Source organism: Gadus morhua, chromosome 15 (assembly GCF_902167405.1).
Source record: "Gadus morhua chromosome 15, gadMor3.0, whole genome shotgun sequence".
Classification (NCBI taxonomy): Eukaryota; Metazoa; Chordata; class Actinopteri; order Gadiformes; family Gadidae; genus Gadus; species Gadus morhua.
The window spans coordinates 23,367,896-23,385,928 of record NC_044062.1 but is presented as its reverse complement, the minus strand read 5'-3'; the positions used below and the strand labels follow the sequence as shown (position 1 = coordinate 23,385,928).

Here is an 18,033-nt window from a genome sequence, read left to right as displayed (position 1 = left end):
GAATTTGTTTTGCACCAACTGCGCTGCAATGATTGTAGCAAAAGTGTCAATTGCATGACTCTTTGAAGTTGTGATGCATAGGATATAGGGCTGTAACAATACGCGTATCGAAACCGAAATCGCGACACTCAAAGCCACGAACCTGTCTCGCGGTGTGAGAAGGCAGAAGCGCGATATGCCCTTTCTAACTCTCCGGTCAAATTGTCAGATTGAAATTTGCTAATAATTTGTCTAAATAATAGTCTGCTAACAGCGCCCCCTCCTATCGATGCCGTAAGTATGCGACGAGATGCCCTCTCTGTGATGACAGCTCTCCGTGGCTATGGAGGATTGCATTTCTCCACGGCCGTCAAGGTCCTCATATGCGATATGAACGACATTTATCCAGAGTGGGCCAAGCACGAAAAATGCCTGTGTGATCCTGTCTCTATTGTTTTGTGTGATTTGACTGGCAGTTTGTCTGCTTATAGGTCGGAATGAAGCGGCCACCGATTATTGACAGGATGGGTACTTTTTCTACCGGACTCGTTCGCTTCTTCAGTAGACACACGCGCTACCGCTCGCTCTCCTCGCTCGTCCTCTCACTCGCTGACGTCACTCACACACGCGTACGCACACTGCCATTCTCGCGCACACACATATGCTACTCGTAACACTATGCCCCGTTATGCGACGTTCATGTTAGACGTTCATGTTTTTCCCCATCTATTGAAAGTTAGGCTATTAAACATGTTGCATTCTATACGGCCTGATTATGTCATTATTTAAGCTGCATAGTCTAATAAGAAGCGCTAATAAGGATATTTGACTAAACCAACCGAACAGTTCAGGGTTTTTGCCTACCAGCAAAAAGCATCCTCCAACTGCAATCTTTGGTTATTTCTTTATTAATTTAGCTATACTTTAATAGTTTTCTTTCTGTTCTCCCTGTTCAAATCTGTTCAGTGTTCCAAATTATTTGTTATTAAATGTTACATTAAGTTAATTGGTATATAAGTGTTGTTTGAATAAAATGCTTTTTAAATTTAAAAAAATCGTGGGATGCATCGAACCGTGGGTCAAAAATCGTGATACAAACCGAATCATGAGTTTGTGTATCGTAACAGCCCTAGGATAGAATTTGTGCACCTGTAACACAGACTTGGAAACTCCTATTTTGTGTTTACAATGGTAGAAAAAATATTTACGACTTCAAGATTTCTTCCTTGCTAATTTCAAGGGAGTTTTGTCTTGCCCTTGTGGGGGCTTGGGTAAAGGGGGGTGTCATAAATATTTGGCCTGTTAAGCCATTTGAGACTGTAATGGTGATTAAAGGCTATACAAATAAAATTGAAATGAATTGAAATGTACTGTTACCAGGGGTGTAACGGTACACAAAAATCTCGGTTCGGTACGTACTTCGGTTTTGAGGTCACTGTTCGGTTCATTTTCGGTATAGTAAGAAAACAAAATGCTAAGATATAAATGTGCTAGTTGTTCATAACACACTTAGGTGCTTTTAACAATAGGAACATTAGACAATACAAAGCTAGAATTCTGCTTGAAAAAATACAAATACAAGATTCTGAAATGTAGAAATAAAAATCAATAACATTGGCTCAGACTGTTTCTTTAAAAAATATATTTTCTCCATGGGCAAAATTGAACAATTGCAACACTAAACAGTTTCAAGTTGTTGCTCAGATTAACTTTTACTCATGCACTATATAGTGCACTTAAAATACCCAAAATTTGACATACGTTGTACCCTACATGTTACTCCCGTATACCACAATGCAATGCGGTCGTGTTTTTCCGGAGGAGAAGGAGAGTCTCCGGCTTTCGTTTAGAAATGGCAACTATTTATTTGGGATTTAACGTAGAATATTTAACATTCAAAATTAATTTAAAAAAACTTGGACAAACCCCTTGTTGTTGGGTTTACGAATGCACAACTTTTGTGCATGTTCTCAGATTATGAAACAAGGGTGTGTGAATGTGTTTTACACCAACTGCGCTGCAATGATTTTATCAAAAGTGTCAAGTGCATGACTCTTTGAAGTTTTGATGCACAGGATAGGATTTGTGCACCTGTAACACAGACTTGGGAAGTCGTAGAGACTATTTAGTGTCTACAATTGTAGAAAAATATTTACGACATCAAATGTACTGTTACACATTTGTACGACAGAGTATTAGGGCCACACGTGAAGAAAAAAAATATTTTTGCCGTGACGAGATTAAAATCGACACGTCGACTTTAAAGTCAACATGTCGACATTAAACTCGAAATGTCGAGAATAAAGTTGAAATGTCATGTCGACTTCAATCTGAACGTGTCGACTTTAAACTCGAGATGTCGAGAATAAAGTTGAAACATCATATCGACTTTAATCTCGACGTGTCCATTTTCCGTTCCTCTGTCAGCACGCAGACGCTCCGGGCATCCTCCCAAGCGTGCAGCGGATGAAAACGAAGTTGTCATCCCCTGTAGTAGTGCGGCATTGCCATCAGTGGTTGCATTGACGGTTTTTGTCGCTATATTGTTTGGATGGAGGCCTATACCACAAACATGACCCCAGGGTTATTGCCGACTACTTCGTGTCATCCGCTGCACGCTTGGGAGGATTTTAAATTGAAATTACTCCTTTTTCTAATTTAAAAAAGACAAATTGGTGTCAAACCCTATAAAAGACAGCTGTGAGATGTGTTTGAAATGTAGTTCAATCAATGGCTTATCTTGCGTTATTGGAAGACTTAGCATACCATGCTCTCCGCAGGGACCGCGTTTTCAAAGATCGCTCTGATCTGCTTGGTGATCAATGAGATCGATGGGCTGTGGGCTGTGATTCGCGACCCAACTGAATTAACTGCATCAGTCACTTTTTCCCATGCAGCAAGCTTTCTTTTATTTGTAATGTCTCCTGCACTAGGTGAGCCAAAAAGTAACTTGGTTTAATTCAACCTAGTTTATGAGCGTTTCAATTTTAGTGTTGGAGAAGTTTATTTTCTTCACTCTCTTTGCCATTTTAACCGTGAGGGAAAAAATACATTCACATGGTTGATAAAGGGATGCGTTGTGACCTCATCCTCATCTTCAAACCGCTTATCCGGGGTCGAGTCGCAGGGGAAGCAGCTCCAGCAGGGGGCCCCAGACTTCCCTTTCCTTGGTAAGGGAAGGGAAGTATTTGACCATACATGGTTAATTGGAGGTGTTTCTAAATGCAAATGGCCTGAGCGTGCACGAGCGTGGTAATTAAGACCAGGTGGGATTTCAAGATTGGTTACTGAGTTCCTTGCGCAAATTTGATAAATACAGATTATTTTTTTTCCTTAAGTACATCCTAAATTTCATTCTTAAGCGAGAATTTAGAGCCACAGTTGATAAATGAGGCCCTGGGATATCACAGCCATCGCTGAGTGCGCTCCTGCCAGCCGTGTGGTTTGATTGAATTGACCCCCCGGCCCCACTACATAAAATGCATTAGAATGCAATTTGCTGCAATGTCCAGTTTTCCTAATGTTATCTGAGCTATTGACTGCACACTTGCTATAAAAGCACAGACTGATACGTTTTGGGTTGAGTAAAACCGTTATCTAGAGTGGTTTTCCAGCAATATTTTACAGCCTACAATTCTCATGCAGGCGATAGTGGGTATCCCCTGACGAACTGGCTCCTCACTCCCTTCCCCAACCCACAAACCGAAGCTTAGCATCGTTATAATGCTGTTCATGAGCGAGGCCGGGTGGTGGTTGAGCGCGCCATTTGACATTTGAAATCTCGATGGAGTTGCCTTGATAAGTCCGAAGGAATCCTTTTATACACACCTGAAAAGGTTTGCAATACTATCTGGGCATGTGCAGTTTTGCACAACATAGACCAGAGGAACGGAATTCCTGCACCTGCTCCCATATTGCCAGACAAGATGGATGCGCACACAGAGAACGAGGAGCATGCTCCTAGAGAGGTTGTATTGGGCGAACACGTGATGCAGCGTTTATTGATGACAGGTAAGACACATTATATACTTTTATATACCTTTACAATGCACAAATGTCAGACAATACTCATATTGCGCACTTCGGCAGTTCATTTACCAATGGCTTCGATTGTTTCTTTCTGTGACTGCAGCACAACATCAATAAGGACACGGGCCGAGGTCACTGAGCCGCAAACTGAGCCTGGCGGAGTGGAGCGATCACTGGAACCTGGGAGAGACTGGGGGACGTTGGTGAGGCCCGGCGCAGTGGCACTGGACCCACTGTAGCCTGGACAATTCGGGGGACGCCGCTGAGGCTGGTGCATGGAAGGATGCTGGCATTCGGCGCACATGTCTTGTGGGACTTCTTGCTTTCATCTACCACAAATGAAAAAAAATAATAAAGTCCATTTAAATTTAATTTTGGTCTCCTTTTTCGTTTATAATGAAGGGTATTGGCTTTAATACAGCTTCTCCATCTCGCTTTCCTGCGGTTGTTTCCCCCTCATCCTCGGACACAATTCCAGAAAGCAACTTTTCCCCTATGATGCCAGCAACCCTTTCGTCCAGGGACGATGCCGGGGGCTTCCCGTGCCCACTTCCAGTTATGTGTATACTATGCCGGTATTCTGAGATTCGGTTTTTGAGATTCAAGATACTTCTTGAAATGACCTTGGGGTAGAACTTACCTCGGTTACAACAACTGCCATGCAAGGTTTTTATTTTAGTTGGATACCCCTGTGCTGAGGCTTCGAAACAAAATATTCTTCCTGTTCTTTACTTCGGTAAGAGGCACTTCTATTTCACAGTTTATAAATATTGCTTTTTTTTTGGGCGTAGGCGTAGCCATTTTCCCGTTTATTGATAGGTCAGCAAAGGCTCCCTATATACTAGGAATATTCATTGATAAATTAGCATTGACCTTTTTAGGACTATTATGAGACGATCTTGGGAGGAGCTGGGCCCTCGTGCTCGCTCGTACATGCACGCAAAATTGAGTGCACGTTGGTATTTATAAGGAGAGTGCCTACAGGTGTGCGCCGCACGGTTTTATAGATCTGAATATTTTTGTGCATACTTAGATTCTGAGGTTTGGGCATATGCAATGTTTTAGGGAGGGTTTTACGCAGATTTTTATAAATTAGGCATTGTCTCTTCTGTTGATTAACAATGACTCAGTCATAATATTACAGCAGTAATAATGTCACAGAGTAATGTAACAGTGTATTGTAAAACTGTTAAAATCTGTGTATGTAGCAGTGGAAGAATGTAAAGCAAAAGGAATATGGAATGTTGTGCTTTATTTCCATTGCATACGTGATCTCAACATGCTCCGATCTGAACCAAATAATTTGGTAATGTTTGTATCATGGGGCTTCTGAAAGGGCACCGGGCTAAAACATTAAGGGGATTCTTCTATCTGTACAGTCCAACAACCATATACTTGTAGATATACTTATTTATTTTCCATTCTCTCTTCCCATTCTCAATTCCTGTCAGGTTTTGCATCAGAAGCAGGTGGACAATCCAGGGGTCAAGCAGGTATCTGTCCGAAGATTTGCAACCTTTGACCTTTTCACCAGGTCAAGAGTCGTGCCCTCTTGCCCTTCAGATGACCAGTGGGTGCAGTACCGAAGTGTCTCTCTACCAGAGTATAGTGCCTTGCTCAGGTGTGTGACTACAGACGCCTATGCACGTATGCATGCACGTGCACGCCCATTTGAAGGGAACCTGTTGCTAGTTTTGAAAAGTTGTACAATAACCATGTGTACCATGGTCCATGTGTACATGTGTTCAACAAATGTCTCAAGCTAGCAGAGTGATTTAAAAAAAAAACTTCATTGGCTTACTTGTATAATCTGATGTGTTTCTGTGCTGTTTAGAGATAACCTGGGACCCCTCAGAGTAAATGAAGTGCTCAATAGTTTCGACAACACCGGCAATGTCTGTGAGTACTTTACCCTTTTCTAATGTGTGTGTGTGTTTTGTGCACTAACTACACAGTCGTTAAGCCTCGTACCAGCTCAGGTTTGGTTTTGACCTGCGATCCGTTCTTATATTGCATTTCCTCTCGTTTTCAACCCAATTTCAAGTGGCTCTCCACTCTGATGTCAATAAAGGCATGCAAAGCACATACAATTTATTCAAGACAAATACAATGAAATGTGATTAACAATAATTACTCCAAAAAATATATATACGATTTGATGTTAGATAGGACTATTGGACTGAATGAATGCAAGTTTAAGAATAAACTTGATTAATCCGGCTCACGCCAAAGCTACATTTTCATTTCTCTGAATGACAATGCTGACAGCCAATGTGAATCGCTTCTTGAGATCCTTCCAAACGCTGCACGAATTAACTTGCTCTGTGTATCAGATGCTCAGAACTGGTTGAATGAAAGGAATAGGCAGAGGCTGACAATCGTGGTTCGATTCATCACTCAACTTTGACATAATGTGACTCCAACAAGAGTTATGTATAATACTGCGGTACTATTACTTCTGGATGACCGCCAGAGGAAGTGTTTCACATCGGATTAATCCTCCTCGCGAATGCATAGTGGAGTGTCAACAAGTTCACCTGTGACCCCCAGTGCCAGCGTGCCAAACGTATATAATCACATGGGATTCTGGGCACGCTTCCAATGGAATCTCCTTCCACGTGACAGAGAACTCAAACAGTCATCCAGAAGTAATGGACCTATAGTTACGTACGTAGCTCTCGTTCTAACTCTCTATGTCTTTCAATGTCACAAACTTCATGATTGCCCATGGTAGAGGGTCCCCAAAGAACAGTCTTTATTCCTATATGCCTCTGATATCAGTCACATGCAACAGTCTCTGCTAAGACAGTGCAGATTCCTTCTAACACACACCATAATAGGCCAATTACTGATCGGTTTGGCTAATGCTGTTAACATACACTTCCAGTGCTCAGTCTGGAAAGGATAGCCTTACTTGCAGCCTCTGTCGAGTGATGGGTTAAACACAGCCAATTCAATGACTTGTTTCACATGGAACCAAGTCTATTAACAAAGCATTTATAGTCACTGATCTGACAGGGCTATCACTTTCATTGGTCCCCCAAGGTAAACAAAATGTACAGAGCGTCTGAACACAGTCAGTGCTTGCACTGATAACATGATTGATGTTTGTGGACTCAGAAGTTTAGCTTTTTTACATACATTTTTATATGCCAAAAGGGGCATAAAGCACTACCCCTGAACCACTAGCTTCCTAATGAAGGCGTGCCTGGCTAGTAGAGCAGGACCAGAGTACTCAGTTTGCCAAAGTTGGCCACAGAGAGCTAGTCTTGGCAGAAAAGTTCTAGCTCTGCCTTTTCCAGGGTTTAAACAGAGTTCAGCAGAGCCTTTGTAAACCATTTTGTAATTCTCAGGGTGCATAAAGTGTTTTGCTTGGGACCTTTCTGCTGTGTCCCCGCCACAAGGCAGGAAACAATAGTATGTTACCACATGGTCAGGTTACCAACACAATGGGTGGGAGGAGATAGCAGCCGCTTATTATCTAGTAATGAGTTCAAGAAGCACAATATAATAGGCACACAGTAACGCCACTGAGTCAAAGAGTTTCCACTTATTGGCGTTCTGCACCTGGTTCGAATCTGCTCTAGAGTTATGCATAGCCTCATCACGTTATCTCTCAGGAGAGGCTCTGGCCTTTCAGATGACAAGTGCACATTGGTAGGCTCTCCAGCTCCGCATGCCAGGTGCAGCCTTCTCATTGTGAACGGAAGTCCTGCCTTCTGGGGATGCACCTTATACTGCTGTGATGAGCTTGTGGAGGACTGGTAACCATGGCATTTCAGTCCTGTGTGACATGCATGCTAGCTAGGTGCAACCGACAGGAGGCTGAGGTTGGGTCAGGTTGGTAAGGGCACTGAGGGGACACCTTGGTCTGTTCCTGTGCCACTTTGGATCCTGGTGGAAACCATTCATCCGCACCTGGAGGGGACTAGTGCTGAGATTGCAGTGAAATGCCAGCAAGTTGGAGCAGGAGTGTGTATTGTATAGGGCGGCCTCTCTTAACTTGCAGGAGCAGAAGAATATCTCATTCCACCCATCGTTTAGCAGGGGAGGCTCTCATCTGTGCCTCATCTGAGTATAAGATCACCCTAATGAGGAATGTTTCCTAGTCTCGTGCTTGGGCTTAAATCATTGTTCTAGGTAAGATAGCTTCTGTTCCTACAAGGGGTGGAGAGAGGTACAGTGACCTGAGGTTCACCCCTGAATTGGTGGTCCCAGGTCTCATCACGTCCTATTGTTCAGAAACAATGCAGACCCCTGGCTTGACTGTACTCCTGAACGCTATCCAAGCTTTCTGTTGAGTTGGGGTGAAAGGCTCTTGAATCTACTCCTCATAGAAGCTACAGGATGCCTTGGTAGCCCTGGCCTCATCATCCTGCTGTCATCCTGGCTTCCGGCCCGTCCTGCTGAAGCTGTGTTACACCTGATGGTGGGGCCTCAACGTGTTGCCCCTCTAGTTGTGGCAGTCTGGATGCTTTTAGGGCTGCTTGTAAGTAGCAGCAATTCCTTGAATTTTAATCCGATAGACATGCCCCCATTGGCACCATCCTCAGCCATCAATGTGGCCATGCAGTGGCTTTAGAGTATGCAGTAAACAGCTAAAGCTGCAGCAGTAGGATTCTTTGCTGTTTGAATTTGCTGTTTGGTAACAAATCTCAAACCTAGACACATTGACGCACAGTCTGCTGTTAGTGATCTTCATTTACCAGTGTAACAGCAGTGCAGAGATATTCCATTTGCCCATTTCACAATAAGGCTTTGCATTTGTTCCTTCCACTATGTTTATCAAAAAAAGATTCATTTTCCAACCAGCTAGTACTACTAGCTAGCAGACTGATGTTATTTCTCCTGACAGCTGTCTGTTCGAGTGGCAAGTCGTTATATGGCTTAATCCTATCAAGTTTACCCTTGTAAACGCACTGAGTGCGTCAATGTTTCCACGTTAAGGAATGTTTTGGAGCTAAAATCAATTACAATTTAAAAAAACAAATCGACCCTACTGCCTGCATGGAGTGGATTCATGGCATTCTGAATACAGTGGTGCTAAAAGAGGAAATCAGCTACCAATTCATATTTTGAACACTAATTAACAAGGAGAGAAAATAACAGCACTCTGCTTATTCGAATTACTATCATAACCATTGTCCTTATTTATAAAGAATGCAGGACAGCGGCATGCCAATGAGCCAATATAAGGAACATTTGCTGTAGACCTACAGCCCAGAATAAAAGTATTAAAACCCAAGCTGCAAAATAGGGTAACCCTGAGGGCGAGGAATCGAGGATGCATTCTTCCAATGAGAGTGAGCTTACACATTTAGAAACAAAAAAAAGTGCAGGAAATGAAACCAGTCCCACACTTTATTAAGGGAACACAAGTGTACAAAGTATATCAAACATTAGTTCACAAAGAGTTCAATCTGAGAATCCAAGAATAATGTAGGGATGGGAGCAAACTTAAAGCATGTGCAAAACATTACAATAACTACTACTTTTCAGAGTCACTTCCTCAAATAATAAACACATCCTGGGAACCAGAACATTCCCAAGCAATTCAAGTTGTATCAAACCCTTAGCTCTCAGAGCTAGTGGAGCTAATACACAGCTAAGTACGGTTAGCTTTACGTTGGGGAAAAAACCTTCATGAGCTAAAGCAATGAGAATCATTCAGACTACAATGGGATCCGAGCCCCTACTGCCCCATAAAGGATGTGACAACTAAGACCACCTATTGACCAATGATTGGCGAAACCCCTGAACGTTTGGTAGCAGCAGCTGATTATCAGAACCACTACCTGGAGCGGAAACACTCACGGAGCAGCTGCTTGTTCTGAGGATTAGCATCAGGGTGAACAGGATGCGCCGTACCTTACTTGGTACAAATGTTTAACGCAACACTGCCTTCCTGGAGAGGGTGCTCACTGCAGAGCCAATGGGCGGAGCTTGACCTAGTCCAGCTCCACCTCTCGGTCCAGCAGCACCCCTGGCACAGGTCCACCCCCTCCGCTACTCAATCACAAGCACAAGTTTAGGCAGCATCTAGCTCTAGCCACAGAGGGCGAGCTCGGTCTGGGCAGCGGTTGACTGCGGTGTCCGAGAGAGTGTTGGGCTTCTCAGACACTTCTAGGCCTTTCCGCCAATGATCTCTTGATACTAGGGATGGGCACACACGAGTAGTAAATTGCAAACTCGAGTGATCGAATGAATTCCTCGAGGATCAATCGAGGAATAAAACTAATCTATTTTTAGAATGCAACGCATCTGCAGCAGGAATTGGCCTAATGATGAACGGCAATATCACCAACCAAACATGTAATGCTTATTCTCAATCAAAACAGTCAAGAGTTATCAGAGTATTCATTATTTATTTTGGCAAACGTTCAAAACACATTTTCCTTGCAAAAATAGATATGCGTCTCACAATTTAAATCACGTCGAACAAAGGCCTGTAACGTTTTTTCTTTTAAAAAAACGACACAAGTAGCCTAACCATTGCAAATAATTTAAAGCTGCAAATAAAACGGCAGCAAATGAACTAAAAAAAATACTCAGCGTTGTGATCTTCTATACACGGCCGGGAATCAGCTGCGTCTTGCCGCGGTGCTGCGGCCGGGTCTGCTTTCCCGAACTCACCGTTGTGTTTCAGGAGCATATGTTGCCGCGTAGTACTTGTAGTACTCTGGTAGCTCAATTTCGCTTGGCATATTTGACATTTCACTTTATGATCTCCTATTTCTGTAAAGTATTTCAATACTACGCTGCGGTTTGCTGTAACCGTCATCCCTTAACCTTTTGAATTCTGGCATAGTTTACCCAAGGCACGGCACGCGCCGCACAGAAATTTGATACATTTCATTAGCTTTGTGCACGGCACGCGCCAGTGGTGCCACACAGAAAATGTATACATTTGCTTCAGAAAACTTGTCTGTGTCTGTATATGCAAACTCGAGTTTGCCTGTCCACCAACCGAGTTCATTTGTAACGAGGAGTACTTGTGTAATCGATACCTCACGCCCATCCCTACTTGATACCCATAGGAGATTATAGTCCGGAGGTGATCCGGAGCTGCCCTTTCACACATGCAACACACTACCAGAGATAAGACGCATCAGACATTGGACACATTAGAGATACTGGATATACTCAGTGTATTCTAGGCGGGGGGTTGCACCTGGGGAGCGCGTTTAGGAGGCAGGATGAAATGAGTCTTTGCGGTGTTATCCATACTGCATTTAAGAGTGGAAAGCAGAAGTTCAAACGCAACTTTGGAATGCAGAATAGAGGCAAAGAAGAGGAGAATACAGGCGAAGAGAAATGTAAGAAGCAGCAACACACAGGTCTCCTGGTTTTTCTTGTCGTTCCCCAGCTCTCCGATTCCCAAGCTTTACATTAGGGGCCTGGCCGAGTAATCTCAGGGTAAACTCAGGGTAATCTCTGGCTAAACTCTTGCAGCCTGGATTCTGACTTTTGCGTACACACATACAGCTCCACAGAGTATTATTAAATTATAGGGTCATTAAAGCATAACGCGATGGGGTGTAGGGCTGAACGATCTATCGTTTTCGACCGAAAATCGCGATCTCAAGCATTACGATTTTGGAATCGTCAAAGCTGCGTTTTTGTTTTTTTTTTTTGTTTTTTTTTACAAAAGTGCAATTATTTTGATGCTGATGAGCCATTGAAGCAAGTTTACTTAAGAAAGAGGGCTCCCTTTTTATTTGACTTTTTTGGTTGTTGTTTCTTAGGTACTTGAATAAACAGTCTTGCATTTGAAATCTGTTGCCAGCAGTTTTCATTATTGCATTACCTTAATGGAATTCATTGGTTATATTAATTTATACTGAAACTTGATTTAAAGAAAATAAATCGTGGTTGAAATCGAAACCGCAATCTCTACCAGAAAAATCGCAATTTCAATTTTTTCTTAAAATCGTTCAGCCCTAATGGGGTGTATGGATTTGCGGATGTGTGGAGCTCGTTCTGGACAGCTGTAGATTTAGATGATCGCTCATGAGAGAGGGGTAGGCTTCCTGGACTCCTATAGTATAGCGCTATTTTGGTTAATCTCTGCGTCCGAGTGAGGGTCAACCTTGTCAATTTAACACCACAGTGTGTGGCCTATTTCATATAGTGCGTAGCTCATTATAACGCTCATACGCATAACTTGGTTGATTGGCTAGCGTAAAACCCAACAGCTGGACTCGGTCCAGAGAGGTGGAGCTGGAGGCTCCACCTATCCACCTCCATGTGTCTCTGCAGTGAGCACCGCTAGCCCTCCTGTGGGTACTACTTGTCCTCTCTCTCTTCAGCAGCTGTTTCACGCCTGACCAAGCTTGAGCGAACAATTGCTCACTTGACCGCAGGACAGTGATAACTTCTCGCTAACCAATAATCTGCATAAACATCTGATATTTGGTAGCAGAAGTCACGGAGAATGAAGGTGGTAAACAGCTTGAACGTTGACCCATTAACAATCCCCTATTATCCGCAGAATCTCAGCAGAGCCACTCCCTGGAGCTACCTTTAGCAGCTACTTGCTCTGCTTCACGGATAAGTTGAGTGAGAGGAACAACATGTTGTTTAAACTAGCGACTGCAGTGACTGAAACAGATACCAATAACTACTTGGTATGAAGAAATAAACCCAAATCAGTGCTATCTGTGTAATTGAGAACATGCATACTAGTAATAGTCGAGGGGCTAAAAAGCTGAACACTAACCAGTTTTGTACAGCTTTACAGTGATTAGAATTGATTAGGCAGGGGGCTCTTATTCCCAACGTTAATGCAGTTTAGTGTTAGTTGTTACTGTTTATTGAGGTTGGTCAGACAAAGACTGTAGATGCTCCCTCTACCTGGGCCCACTTCTTCCTGTAACCTATGACCCTAACATATATCAGAATCAGAATCAGAATTACTTTTATTACATCTTATTATGCATACTTATCTAAATCCACAATATACAAATTCTTCGGGGCGGTTCTTCAACAGTCACAGCAGCAACAATACAATGTTAAGTAATAAGATAAGTAAAAATAAAAATATATAAAAATAAGTAGCAGAAGTGCTAGTGGTACCATCTATACAACCCTGTGCCTCTAATGAACACCAACCGTCCATAAATGGTACTACAAACTATATCCAAACAAATGACATGACGTGCCAACAATAAGCTGAAATGGCTCCTTCAATATATATATATATATATATATATATATATATATATATATATATTAGAGCTGTCAGTTAAACGCGTTATTAACGGCGTTAACGCAAACCAAATTTAACGGCGTTAAAATTTTTATCGCGCGATTAACGCAATTATTTTATTTAAAAAAAAAATAATATATATTTTTTTCTTTGGCTCAAAACAAAGAAGCAGTAGCCTGACTGCTATGTTCAAATGACATTTGTTCAAAGCAGTCGTTTAATTGCACTATAGGCTCTTTTTTTGTATCGTCCTGTTTTGATCAGTATATGCCAATGTTGTTATCAATAAAAAATCATTTGCACAAGGCAAGCTGATGCACTTCACCATGTTGATAAGAGAATTAAAATGAGAAGAATTATGGGACAAAAAAATCAAGGGATATTTAGCATAGAAAAATAATTTGCGATTAATCGTGAGTTAACTATGTCATTAATGCGATTAATCACGATTAAATATTTTAATCGCTTGACAGCTCTAATATATATATATATATATATATATATATATTATATGCAGTATGATAATCCCTGACAGGTTTACTTGTTAATTGGCTCTAGCTTAGTTTATAGCTTATTATTGATACTGAGACCCGGTAATCCTGTTATATTCACATGAACTCCCTCTTTATGGTGACTCAATGAATATGTTCAGAGTGTGGGTTTACCAGATGGTTCCAGAGGACTAGGGGTCAGGCCCTGCCTATATGTCGTACTGGGAGCCCTTAACTCAACTTGCCTGAACCCAAAATTATTTAGCATTTTCAAAATAATAATTTTAGAAACAAAAACCTTTATATTACTGAAGAGGAAATGAGTTCCTGTTATCTCTCCGTAACTTTATCCAAATGTTGTTCCCCCATCGTCCGGATGGGGGATCTACCCACTCCCCTGCCCTCCCAGCTGGGGGTGAGCACGGCCAGATGGGTAACTGTGTTTGAGACCTGGCTAGTGGATTATCACAGCCAGAGACGGAGGAGAGGGGGAAGGGGGCTGGGTAAGAGGGCAGGAATTAAAGAGCTAGGTGGCCGTGCTCGAGGTGGTGTATTGTTAATGGATGTCTTTGTATGGGTCTGTGCAGCCTGTGGATTCACAAACACAGGTTTTGTGTGTGTGTACTCGTGTTTTCAAATTTATAAGTAAATTTCTATGAGGTAGGAAGCCTCTTGCAGGGAGCACTGCCCCCTGCTCTCGGCATGTCTCTCTGACTGCATGTCTCTGTGTCTCTCTGTCTGCATGTCTCTGTCTGCCTGTCTCTCTGACTGCATGTCTCTGTGTCTCTCTGTCTGCATGTCTCTGTCTGCCTGTCTCTCTGACTGCATGTCTCTGTGTCTGCCTGTCTCTCTGACTGCATGTCTCTGTGTCTGCCTGTCTCTCTGACTGCATGTCTCTCTGACTGCATGTCTCTCTGTCTGCATGTCTCTGTCTCTGACTGCATGTCTCTCTGTCTGCATGTCTTTGTGGCTGCATGTCTCTGTCCGTCTCAGTACGCTTTGTAGGGATAAATGTTTGGCTCCAGTAAAGCGTGACATCAATTAGGATTGGTTGAGAGGACGCTTTGAAAGGCCCAGAGGTGACCCTGTCAGAGCCCCGGGGATATGTATGATGGAGGTAGGGGGGTGCAGAAAGAGAGACCCTCTCTTAACACACACACACACACACACACACACACACACACACACACACACACACACACACACACACACACACACACACACACACACACACACACACACACACACACACACACACACACACAGAGCAGGACCCCAGACAATCGCTCCCACTTCACCTTTTTGGACTATCTTGATAATCCTCTCCTCCCCTGATGTGTGGACAAACCCAAATCCTCTGAGTTTTTGTCTTCCTGAATAGCAGGCTAAAATGCCTGGCCAGATTAGCCTGCCTGCCCCCTCCAAAATGTGTGGCGGCAGTTGAAAAGACAACCCCCCCCATCCTTCCTCGTATCCCTTTCTCTCTCTCGCTCTCTCTTTCTCTCCCCCTCCCCTCAATCTATTGCGTTTGTGTACCTGGGCGGCACTTCTATTGGAACAGTGGGTTGTTTGTGAAGGTGACAGCGAGCTGGAGTCAATGGTTTGACACTGGGGCCCGAGTCGCTGGAGGTGGAGTCACAATTAGGGTCCCTGAGAGAAGGGCTTTCAAAACGGTCGGGCGCAGTGTACTGCCAGGTGGGTCGCTGGAGCATCCTGCTAATGAGAGCTCTTTGGGAAAAATGCAAGTAATGCAGTTAAGCAATTTGGTAGACGATGCAATCCCAATACTGATAATAATCACCCAGAGATTTTAGCTAAATAGAGTCATTCGGATTAATGCAAACAAGGTATAATCTCCTGTCGCTGAATTGTTTTTATTGATCCTATGAAGTAATGGGACTGATGATTCATTACAGTATTTCAAGGTCAAATCATTCACTCTAAGTCGTAGAACAAGTTCTAAGTGAATGGCTAACGATCAGCTTTAGGAGGCAAAAAAATGAAATGGAAATCGTTTCATTACGCCCCATTACTTGAATCAATTCTGAGCAACAAACACAAGCATATGTCCTGAATGCATCTCAGGCCCTTTACAGGTCTAGCCTTCTGAACCCTGGTCACTCTGAACTGTTCACCTCCTGGTCGTGTAGCTGACAGCGGGAGGAGGGCTTGTGAGTGCTGGGTTATCCCTAACCCTAACACTGTGGGTAAGAGGGTTGCTTTGTCTAGGTATTGTTTTGGGTTTGGAGAGGTGCTTATTTCCTGCTCAGCATCAGGATTTCTAGGGCACAATACAGGTCCTCGGGGTTAGGTGGCTAAGGATGTGCCAGAGAGAGAGAGTGTGTGTGTGTGTGTGTGTGTGTGTGTGTGTGTGTGTGTGTGTGTGTGTGTGTGTGTGTGTGTGTGTGTGTGTTTGTGTGTGTTGGGAATGTCTAGGTTTACGCCTTGTTGACACTGGGGGGGGGGGTTTGATGAGAGCTTTTGTGGGTGTCGGCTCAATAGCTAAGTTCACGAAGAAGGCAGGGATTGTTGCAAACCACACACACACACACACACACACACACACACACACACACACACACACACACACACACACACACACACACACACACACACACACACACACACACACACACACACACACACACACACAAACACACACACACACACACACACACACACACTGTGCGCCAACTTGTTTTCTGTTTAAATAAGTGAATGAACCGTAATGTTAGCCCATGTTCATTTACAACAGCAAGCAACAGATATACGCGTATTTCACATTAAGAGGCTTGTATGTTCAGTAATTGATCATCTAGTATATTTAAATAATATATTCAACCTCTTGTCAGTGTTGTTGAAGGGATTAAATGTGGTTTAAGGTGCTTTTAAGGACTATTGTGTTGAACTCACTTTTTAATCGCTGTGTGCGTCTACGTGTTCACAGTTGGGTCTCTATTTCAAAATGGGCAATGCTATGCTGCAAAAACCTGTCTGTATTTATTATGGTGTGGTAAAAATGTTGTCTAAGACACACACACACGCACACGCATTCACATGCAGCCTTAATAGGTGGCCCCTACGGCCTCCCCTTGTGCCAAGCCTTTAGTGGACCACTGTTTGCATAATTATGCTAATTCACTGTGCCATGGTGCTAATTGGACCTTGTTAGACTGATGCTAGACTGAGGCTGGCGGAGACAAATGCACGCGCACCCACATGTTCACCGTTGTGTCAGTGACAGGTTGGTGGTTCCCCCTCCATGGTTTGTTTTAGCTTTCTTTGGAAGCAGTTCATTATTCAGTTTTTCTATTTTGTTTACATGTTTTTGGAAATAAAATGGTATTTGTGGTACCACGTGTGCGTGTGCGTTAGTGTGTGTTGTGAAAACTTTCTGTTTGTAATAATTGGATGGAATGTTCTCAGTGGTGCGTTGGAGGAGAAGGGGATCCTGCCTACCAGGTACACCATGTAGTACAAACTAACCTACCAGGTACACGCCCTGGTACACACTAACCTACCAGGTACACACTAACCTACCAGGTACACACTGTAGTACACACTAACCTTCCAGGTACACACCCTAGTACACACTAACTTACCAGGTACACACTGTAGTACACACTAACCTACCAGGTACACACCTTAGTACACACTAACCTATCAGATACACACCATAGCCCACACTAAACTACACGCGTAGTACACACTAACCTACCAGGTACTACACACACTAGCACACACTAACCTACCAGGTACGCACTGTAGTACACACTAACCTTGCTTGTCCATCCTTGACACCAAGGCAGTAAACAATCTCCATTCTTTGTTGAAAACATAACAAGCTGAAAGTGATGGGACACACACACACACACACACACACACACACACACACACACACACACACACACACACACACACACACACACACACACACACACACACACACACACACACACACACACACACAGTCCAGACATTCCTTGTAGTAAACCAACCTTATGACTGGTCACAGTTAGGACTGAGCTCCACTGGGTGCCACCTTGTCAATGGAATCTTGGCCTATTATACAATGCAGTTGATTTTTTGGTGTGTGTGTGTGTGTGTGTGTGTGTGTGTGTGTTTGTGTCTGTGTGTGTGTGTGTGTGTGTGTGTGTGTGTGTGTGTGTGTTTGTGTATGTGTGTGTTTGTCAAACACCCACCCATGTCATTGTGGCTATTCACGTTTGCATCAACGTATCTTTGATTTTTGTATGTGCGTGTTTCAATGTCCCTGAATCCTTGTGTGTTATTAACAGTAAGCTGTTGGGGGATTAGGTGGAGGAA

At 43.2% G+C, this 18,033-nt stretch overlaps 1 protein-coding gene across 1 annotated transcript in view; it reads left to right on the top strand.

Annotated features, from left to right (window-relative positions):
* camkmt (calmodulin-lysine N-methyltransferase) overlaps nt 1-18,033 on the top strand; it is a 153,576-nt gene that overhangs the window by 6,248 nt on the left and 129,295 nt on the right. Inside the window, exons 2-3 of the mRNA XM_030378360.1 lie at nt 5,460-5,629; nt 5,843-5,907. Coding sequence (XP_030234220.1) covers nt 5,460-5,629; nt 5,843-5,907 — 235 coding nt within the window. The remainder of the gene's footprint in view (nt 1-5,459; nt 5,630-5,842; nt 5,908-18,033) is intronic.